Source organism: Pelecanus crispus, chromosome 2 (assembly GCF_030463565.1).
Source record: "Pelecanus crispus isolate bPelCri1 chromosome 2, bPelCri1.pri, whole genome shotgun sequence".
In the NCBI taxonomy this organism is placed as follows: domain Eukaryota; kingdom Metazoa; phylum Chordata; class Aves; order Pelecaniformes; family Pelecanidae; genus Pelecanus; species Pelecanus crispus.
Window position 1 is genome coordinate 173,341,729 of NC_134644.1, and position 10,026 is coordinate 173,351,754.

General features: G+C 44.9%; 1 protein-coding gene across 1 annotated transcript in view; it reads left to right on the forward strand.

The window, feature by feature from the left end:
• The window catches only part of ADGRB1 (adhesion G protein-coupled receptor B1), a 65,525-nt gene extending 56,291 nt beyond the window's left edge, over positions 1–9,234 (forward strand). Inside the window, exon 13 of the mRNA XM_075705091.1 lies at positions 9,037–9,234. Within this exon, the coding sequence (XP_075561206.1) occupies positions 9,037–9,234 (198 nt within the window). The remainder of the gene's footprint in view (positions 1–9,036) is intronic.
• Positions 9,235–10,026: the final 792 nt, after the last annotated feature.

The window sequence follows — 10,026 nt, forward strand, 5'->3', positions numbered from 1 at the left end:
CCAAAGCACACTGCTAATGTTAAACTAACGACCCTCAGAGTACAGTAATACAGAATTGTCCTTCCTTGGGCAACAAACTTAGATTTTTCCATGTTTTTTTTCAGTTTATTACATTAAATCTATTCTATGTGACATGGACTTTCTTATATATGTACATCCACTATAAAATTCTCCCATTGGAAGCATGCTCAGATATTCCTGATTAAAACCACATTGTCCAACAGGATCCATGTTCAAAGTGTGCAGGACCACACATCCACCTACATTCAAGCCTAGGCCACCTCACCACTGCAGCAGAGTAAAGGGGTCTCAATCATTTGTAGCTTTATGAACTAATCAGGGAAGCAGACACTATTATCCAAAGCTAAATTTCCCGTCCTAGAGAATTAAGATATTAGCAGACTGACTTACAGAAAGATCTGATGACTTCAAGTTGAAAAGTCAATTTTTTAATGCACTAATAGATCCCTGTATGACCTTACCATAGGCTATGGTAAATTTTCTCTCTCTTGCAGTCTTCAAGTACAAATGAGGCAAGGGAGATGGAGATGATTTTTGAAAAATCAGCCCTTACTCAAAAGGAATTTATAGGGTTGTAGGTAAGACTCCTTTGCTGCTGTTATGCTGGAATTTGAAACAGATTATCTCTGTCCACCTGAAGGGACTTTCTATCTAAAAAGAGTATCTCAGGAACAGCTGGGTTTACTTTGCTCATCCTCCTCCCAAAAGACTTGCAGCCAGCCTATGTGTGGAGGTTGCACACTGTTGCCCTTCCATTTTATCCCAGACCAAACTGGAAACTGGTGTAGACCCTGAGCAGAAAACTGAATGAGCTGTGTTTGCTGAATATTTATCCCCTAGATGGCTTATTTGCAGCCAGAAAGCATGAAAGGAACCAAAGGCTTGGAGACAACCACAGCAGGATTTGCATCAAAAAAACAGCCATCCACACCATGCATCCTAAGTGATTAAAATTAAAAACTCTCTCGGTGTCTGGGATCCAGCAAGCCTTCATTTTTAGGGTTACACTAAGTAGTGAGTGGCTTCCACCGGGATCGTAGGTATCTCTTCACAGCAGCTTTAAGGCGCATTTTGCTGCCCAAACAGATGCATATTGAAACGTTAGGTTGGTACTGACTCAGACAGAAGAGTTCTTCCTTCCTAATCACTCCCATCACTTTGAGTTGTTCTTTAGCTACCTGATTGCTACCAAAAAAAAAAAAAAATCCCATTGTTGAAACCTTGCTGCAAGTTTTTCTCCATTTAAAAGTCTGCCCTTTGCCTGGCAGATTGTAGGCACCGACATGCAATTTTTTTCCCTGCTTCCTCCTAAATACACACACTTTCCAAGGTCTAAATTTCTGCAGCTGAGAGCTATCCACAATAAAGCAGGGCAGTGGCTATTTTCAAGCTATTTTGTACCACATGGGAAATATTTTCCTGCGCTGATCTCTATTGTCAGGGTAAAGTATCTCCAACACTGCTCCTCCCTGTGAGTTAATTGCTAAAGAAATTCCAGTGCTTGGGTTGGACATCAGGAGGGGTTCACATGCTCTGCAACAGCATGGTACGAAAATGGAGGCTTTGCAGCCTTCAAAGAAAGTGAGGGCTTTGTTTCTTCTATGCTTAGCACTAGCTTTGAAAGCAATGGAAGTGACACTGCCTTCCCCCTCAGCAGGAGTCCTTTGATTCAGCTCCATTAGAGAAGTTTGAATCACATACATATTTCTCTCTCCTTGCCAGCATCTGGCTTTGCATTCATCTTAAACAGCAGCTCTTTACTTGTGCTCTTTACTTGTGCAGAGGTCAGCGAAAGCCATGCTGAACAGAGCTCTGCAAATTTCTCTGATTTGCTCATTCTTGCTTATTAGCTACTTGCTAACATTTAGCTCTCTGCAGCTCAAATGGCTTTTGCTTTGGCTGGAGCCCTGTCCTGGAATTCACATACAAGGTCTGGACTTGGTCTGTAACTCAGCTCTCAAATCCAGTCCCATCTTTCTGTTGGTTCTGGACCAGCACTTGCTCCAAAACCCAGTGGAAAAAGATACAAAGTTTTTTCTGCCATTCTGTGACTTTTTTCTATTACCTGCTAGAAAATGTTTCTGGCTTGATTACTCACTTTCTCTTCTCAGGTCAAGATTTTTCTTAGCTTTCCTCTTCAGAAACCTGGAGGGTATGCCTGTCCCACCAGCACTTGCTTTGGCATCTAACAGAGTAGTGAGAAAAAAGGAATATTGATCAATATTGCAGGTCATTCCTAGTCAGTGTGTCTCCCTGGCATGCTCTGCTGCATGGCGATTAATTCCCTTGCTTGCTGGTCACCTGGCCTTTCGCTAGCTGGCTGGGGAGCTGGCAGCCTGGCTCCCAGGTAGGAAAATTTGTCTCCTGTCTATGGGAACCTCTTTGCATGAGCTGAGGCTGGGGGTGGAGAAGCTCAGATGGTGGTGATTGTGTCAAACTCGGGCTCATTCCTCACTGAGGAATTAGAAAATTGGGAGGTTGTGCTCCTCCTGTTGTCATCTGTGTGTCCCTCTGCAAGGGAAGCTCCACTTACAGGTAGGGTGTCTCCTCTGTGGCACATGTTTAATCCTCTCTGCACTTCTTAAAGGCTTTGGTAACTGGCGAATTTTAAAAGACCAATTAGGGTAACTTTTATAGGGAGGAATGCTACATAAAGTATAATAATTACTACAATAAATTTTGTTATGAAAATGACGTCAAGCCTTAATTCATTCAGCCATAAACCATCTGTCAGCTACCGGCTGCCCAAATATACCATCAATCAGCAGTTCACCTCCTCCTGTAGATCATCTGATACCTCATGTCCCAAGTATCAGGCATCATTTACTCTGTATTTCTCAGCGAGACTTCTTACTCCCTGTATCCTCTGTGTCAATAGTCAGTTCCTGCCGTGCCCTTGGATATTAACCAGCCATCAGCTGCTCCAAAACCCTGCAGTTACCACCAGCAGATCGCAGCTCCTAATTGGTTGGACTGGTTGCCTGAAGGACTCTATAAAGAATTGTGCTTTGGGTGCTCTTGGTCCCCCCTGGTCTTCCTAGGTGCCCCTGTGAGGCATGGGGGAGCCTTGAATGATTTCAGCATTTTGGGGAACACCCAGTCCTCCATATCCACCAAGTGGAGTGGGCTCCTCAGTAGACCATAGGCATTGTCCAAAAAAGGACGGTATGTTAGCCAGCTGGATTAACGACAAGAATAGCCTGGAAAACAGCCTGTTCCTCATGCTGGTGGGACCACGGGCTTTCTCTGAAAGCTTCAGGCAAGGGATGGTTTATGAGTCTATGGAAGGAACCCCTGAGGGTCTATGAAAGAGGTCCTTGATCCAGTGCTTGTTCACCTTCAGCCGTGCATTGCCTCACTAGGCTCTGGCTCACAGCATCCCCTACAGGTTAGACCATCTGAATTAAGAGAATACAGAAGCAGAAGACATTTTTATAACCCAGCAAATACTGGGTATTTCAAGTTTCCTAACTGATTTCTATCAATGCAAATTAAACCCACAAATTATTTCTTCTTTTTTAAAAAAGTGAAATTCTGAACAAAGTCAGTGACTTCCTTTTATTTTGCTTTTCTCCTAAATGAAAAAAAAAAGTATCATCTTTGTAGTTCAGTAGCATAAAATGAAGGAACTGCAGCTACTTGTTTCAAACAAAGAAAGGAAAATTTATCATTCTGTAAAAAAGCAAGACAGCTTTCCCATTTTCTAATCACTTTTCATCGACATTGATCCAAAGATGGATTAGACAGCGTGAGCTACATTTATCTTTCAGATTCCCTGCTATACTCTCTGAATAACTTCATTCTGGTCCTAGAGTCATCAATGTCATGGGGAGAGACCATTTGGGTCATGAAATATCCTTCAAGTTGACACTAGAGGCAATGAAAACAGCATGGGAGTAGCTGGTTCTAGGGGAGTTATCCCAGAGTGCTCTGTAGAAAGCACTGAATTCCTCTTCAGGTTATTCAGGGTAACTGTAAAAATTGGGTATTAAAAAAAAAAAACCCAGGCAAACAAATGAAAAAGAAAACAACAACAACAAAACCCCAAACACAAGAAGATGCAGCTTAGCAGCTTGCACATTTCATTGTATTTTTGTCAGCCTTATGAGGAGCGGCTGAGGGAACTGGGGTTGTTTAGTCTGGAGAAGAGAAGGCTGAGGGGAGACCTTATCACTCTCTACAGCTACCTGAAAGGAGGCTGTAGTGAGGTGGCTGTTGGTCTCTTCTCCCAAGTAGTTAGCGATAGGATGAGAGGAAATGGCCTTAAGCTGCGCCAGGGGAGGTTTAGATTGGATATTAAGAAAAATTTCTTTACGGAAAGGGTGGTCAAGAATTGGAACAGGCTGCCCAGAGAGGTGGTGGAGTCACCATCCCTGGAAGTGTTCAAAAAACAGGTAGATGTGGTACTTTGGGACATGGTTTAGTCTAGTCTACCCTTGATTGGCTTAGAGTAGACTTGGTAGTGTAGGTTAATGGTTGGACTGGATGATCTTAAAGGTCTTTTCCAACCTAAACGATTCTATGATTCTATGATTCTATGATTTGACCGAAGTGTGAAATGAAAGCTGTCTTGGAGCAGGCAGGCTGTCTCCCATGCCATATTTATGGAATACGCTGACGCCGCTCCTAAGCAAAAGAGTTGCACAAGGATCCAGGGACTTTGAATGAAGCCAGCCTGGACCCTTGAAGGCAGCACAAAGCTAATGTGCAGAAGAGCCCGTGGTAGGGAGGTGCCTCGCTCCACCACCATCACCTTCCCATAGCCACCGTTGAGTCCAGCACAGGTGACTCGTTGCGGTGTGCCAGGACTAGCTTTAGAAGGAGAGGGCTGCGTGGATTATCTCAATGCACTTTGCCTCTGTCTTTGTTAAGGATTTGGGGGGTTTTGTTGGCCCTGCATCTTAAATGCCTTTTGTCCCAAATCCTCTCCCTCTGCCTTAAAGATGCACAGCCAAAATGAAAGCCGCGGCGGAATGAAGGAGACTCCGAATGCCACCGGCGTTATTCAGACCTCCAGTTTGCCCTGTGCAGCAGGTTTTACCCCAACCTTGGGTCTGGGCGCTCCCTCCCTTCCCACCCCTCCGACAGAGGAGTCTGCTCTGCCATCCTGGCACCAGGCAGGAACCGATAAACATTTCCCCGCTCCCTGACAGCCAGAAGCTCATGGGCTGTGTCAGGCCAGAGTAATGGCTCTGTCTCTGTGAGTTACTGGCAGAGCAGCCTCTGCTGCTTTCAGCTCCTGTCTCGGGCCATTCCTGGCTGTCTCCAAGGCGCCAGGCCCTGGGCCAGCACCGGCGCCTTTTACAGCCGGATTACACAACCCTCTCTCCAGGATTTTTTCTTCTTTTCTGTGCATAGCTAGGTTTTCCCTCCTGTCTGCAAGGATTGCTAAGACCCCACAGTGGGGCTGGAGGAAAATGCCAGAGCTGAAGCATGAGCCCAGTGGTTGTTTCTATATGCTGTTCAAGTGGCCCAGCCCCGATAAAAACCTTTTCCATATGGAGGGAAAGAAAAAGGGTGCTGTTCCCAGGAGCCTGCCACTAATTCCCAGGGTACCTTTTGCCAAGAGGAGAAGATTTTATTCTGTCTCCCAGCATCCTTGCCAGAGCTTACCCTGGCTGATTGTGTTTAACCTACTCAGAGATCTGACCGGGTACTGAGTCCTTCTGCAACCATGCTCAGATCATGGCTGTGCGTGCAGCTCTGTGAGCTGCTGGTTGCACCATGGTGGACAGCCGCTGCATCCCACCCCTGTGGTAGCACCTCCACGCGCAGCATCGGTAGAGAAGTCTAATTCTTTTCTGAGAAGTGGGAAACTAAAAGCAAACCTCCCCTCTGCATTTGCTGATCTCCCGAGGCTCCTTTTCATCTTCTAGCTGTTAGTAGACATCTTTGGAGTCACTAAGCCCGCCACAGTCATAGCTAGATAACACATCACACTGATAAGCTAGAAGGAAACAACTGTATGGGGTCAGACCCAAGGCCAGTCTGGCCCTGCCTCCTCTCCGTGGCAGGGTCTAAAGCAGCTTGGAAAAATAAAAGAGCAGGGCAAGCATGTGGTAGTGCATCTTCAAAAAATCCCCAAGACTCCAGCAATTTGTGCTTAGAGCCCCCCTGATGCAGAATACTGTCACTTCACCTCATAGTACTGAATGGATGTTGCTTTTGTGAATGTTTCCACGTACTTTTTACAACTTTGGAAGTTTTCAGCATCAACAGAGAGCTGTGGAAAGGTGGTCTGCAGTTTGGCTGGGCACTGTGTGCAGGACCAGTTCTTGGGGTTCACTCTGGGCTAAGCACTGCTTGGTGTCTTGTCATGCTCTGTAGTTCTTGTGTTGGAAGAGATGATTCCTACCATCAGTAGTCCATTCCTATTGTCAACAAGCCACTAAGAGTTTCGTAGACCTCTTTCACATCCATCCATGATCTCTTTTCAAGGCTGGAAAGTCTTTGTATAATCCTTCGCCTATAGAACATTCTCCATAAATTTGTTCATGGCTGTAAACTGGCCACCCTTACCACTTCCCCATATCCTTCTATCAGGAAGCACGCGGAGTGCATGTAATATTCAAGATGCAGGTACAGAGTGGAGCTATGCACTGGCATAGTGATGTTTTCTGTTTTGTTCTCTCTTCCTTTCTTAATTTCCCCATTCTTAGTAATTCAAAGCACTTATTGTCTGTTTTTATTGCCATCAAATAATTATTGTAACCCTTAGGTCTTGTTTCCCAGTGACAGGTCTGATCAGAGGCCATTGCTGTAGATGTGAACTCATAATTGTTTGGGGTGGTTTTTTTCCCAATTTCTGTTCCCTACATGGATTTGCAGCTGCTCTCCTTCAGTAGCTCAAAAGCAGCCCATGACAAGAACGGCTCTGAGGTTTGCTGATCACGTTCAGTGTACGTGATCAGATCTGGGTGCATCCTCACAGCATGAAGGAGAGGCTGAAGGTCAGGAGTGTGGCAGACAAGAGGGACTGTTAAAACAGAGATTGGTTGGAAATAGGAGAACCTGATGCTGAAGGTGGCCTTAAATAACGCCATCAAAGAAGGGCTTTCATTTGAGGGAAAAGATGGAATTATTTATAAACTTCATGCATATCATCATTTCTGCTGCTCTCTGTTAAATAATACAGCTGTGGACATCAGTAACTTTGAAAACTTGTGGCATTACAGCAATTGTGGGAGAAAACAAAATGTTTTTCATTGAAAAGGTCTGTTTTGACGAAGCATTTTATTCTTCACCTTTCGGGAAGCTTTTAGTTTCATTCCATATTTTGCTCTATGTGTGCTTTTGTCTTTCTGTGTACTTTCTTGTTACATCTTTTCATGGCAGAGTAATGGCCTGCAAAAACACCGAAGTCTCAAACTTGTCTCATTAAGACATACACAGAGATAAAAAGGTTTCAGTTTTTAGTGTCAGTGGTTCTTAAATAAATTCCAAAATAAATAATGGAATAAGTCAAGAATTTTATCACCTTTTCTGTCATATTAGTATTAATCACCATTGTGCTACATCATGGAATAAAGTAACAATAACACCATCAGCATAAGAAAAGCTCTGTGTCATATAGAGTTTAATGAAAACCACAGCAGCGCATTTGAAGAACTGACATGTTTTACAATGTTCTGAAAAATGCTTTTCCAAAACTTGATCTTTTTAAAAACAATTCTCTTTCAAAAGACTTTTAAGAAGTCATTTTTCTCCCTTTGAATTAAAATAAAGATAATTTCAGAATGTTTTCACTTCACATTGGAAGACCGGGTGTACCTGGTTCCTCCATTTGCCACTCTGTAGCCACCAAATGACATCACCCAACCCTAACCCTAACCCTGTGAGCAGCTGTGGGCATACAGGAGCAACTTCAAACATACCTTATTTTTATATTAAGGGTGAAAGTTTGGAAAAGCAAAATTCATGGCTTGGGTGGTGTGATGAAAGCTGTCAATACCTTTTGGTGACAGCATCGAGCTGTGACACGTCCTGGGCTGCATGTCACCTGCATGTCTGTCTCCTCACCTTCTCCCCAGACTTCTTCTCTCCTTGTTGTCATCCTCCACGCAGCTGCCTTTCCTCCCACCCTTTCCACTAGCTGTCACTTTCCCTTTGGCAGGTGGCTCAGAAGGGCTCTGTGCTCCTGTCACGTGCAGGGAAGCCTTTTCTCACCCAGTGCTGGGGTGTTTTGTGGGGATAATTAACTGTGAAAAGCATCACTTTTGGTGGGGGGGAGAAGCTTAGTGGAACGACTCATTTAAAATCATTGCATGGACTCCCCTTCATATGTGCACTGAAGAATACACCTGTTTTACAGAGCCTCAGTTCTCCCCAGAGTCTTGTCTTGCTGCATATCAGCAGAAACATTGAAAGATATTCTCTGGATTGATATCCGTGGTGGGATGCTGGCATGAGACTGGGCTAACTGCAGTTGATAAAGCCTCGAAGGCTCGGTGTGGAGTTGATGGAAATGCTTTCAGTTTCAGAGCTGACGATCCAGCCCATCAAACAGCATGGGTTCACTGGCAAAATAGTTAGCATGTTTTGCTGCAATTAAATAGCGTATAAATGGTTGTGCTACATAAGGAATATATTCTCATCTATATAAAATGTAGTTGATGTATGCTCAAAAAGAACTCATTGTAATCTGGATTTCTATGTGGGGTTTTTCTGTAGAAGTAGAAAAAGGTCTTAATTTCTCAAAACCATGTTCAGTTTTTCAGTGGACATGCAAGTGGCAAAAACCTCAGCTGAAAGCTGAAATATCTAGGCATTAGGTGATAGAGATAGCAATTAAAAAAAAAAAAAAAAACCTTTATATTTTCTTCCTGAAAATAGGCAGTTTACACACAAAGTGCAATTTCCATTGAAACCCTACTTTATTTTGGGTCAGGATTTTCACAGAAAAAATTTGCCTTTGATGTAAGAGAAGGAGGTGAAAAAATCCTATTTTCTGCACAGGCACTAACCTCTCTTTCTTTCTTTCTCTCTCTCCTTTCTTACATTTTCCTCCTCTTGCAGCAAGAAAAACAGCAGACACCAAACAAGAGACCCTGGGAAGGAATCAGGAAAGTCCAGTCGCCACCATCATGGGTTAAAAAGGACATCGAACCTGTGGCACAGTCTCCCCTAGAACTAAAAACTGTAGAGTGGGAGAAAACAGGAGCCACCATCCCCCTGGTGGGACAAGACATTATTGACCTTCAGACAGAGGTCTGAGCGGAAAGGGAAGAAAGGGACTTTTTTTTTTCCAGAAAACAAACGAAACAAACAAAACAAAACCACGTTTTAAAGAAATGATTAAATTAAATCGGAACCGAGCGAGAGAAGTGTTTGGTTTCTTTTGAAACCTTTGGTGCGATGGAGTAACTTTTGTATTGTTCGCAGCAGAGCGGGGGAATATTACTTTATAGAGTATAGTAGCTGTAGGTTCAGGACAACACGAGCTTTCCCAGGTAGGACTGGAGAAGAAGTGAACCTGGAAGAGAGCGTGGAGGAGGCAGAGGGTGGGGAGGGACTGCGGGGGACGAGCCCTGCCGACATGCTTTCGGGCTGCTGCCGCATGCCAGGAGCCTTCCTGCCACGGGGAGGTGTGGAAGGACGCCCAGCAGCCACCGCGAAGGGCCAAGAAGATTGAGGTTGTTTGGGGACCGCAGGAGGGGACACCTGCAACAGCCTTGCTGGGATGTGATCTGGCCGTAGATCCCTGGGGGAGACCCAGCCTTGAGGGTCTGTGGCATCCCTTGCCGACCCTCGCCCCCCACCTCTCCCTCACCAGCTCATCCGAGAAGGAAGGAGACGGGATGCGCCAAGCGGTGGCCAAGAAGACGTTCCCACTCCTGCGTGCCACACCATGACCTTGCATCGTGGCACCCCCACAGTGGGTCCTAACGAGGCCCAGAGCGGGAAGAGGTGGCGTCATCCATGGTTTAGGTGGAGAGGTAAGGTGAGGTTTCCTCCTCTTATTCCTCCACAGCGGAGCTCCTGCACACCCTAAGGAGTGGGACAGGC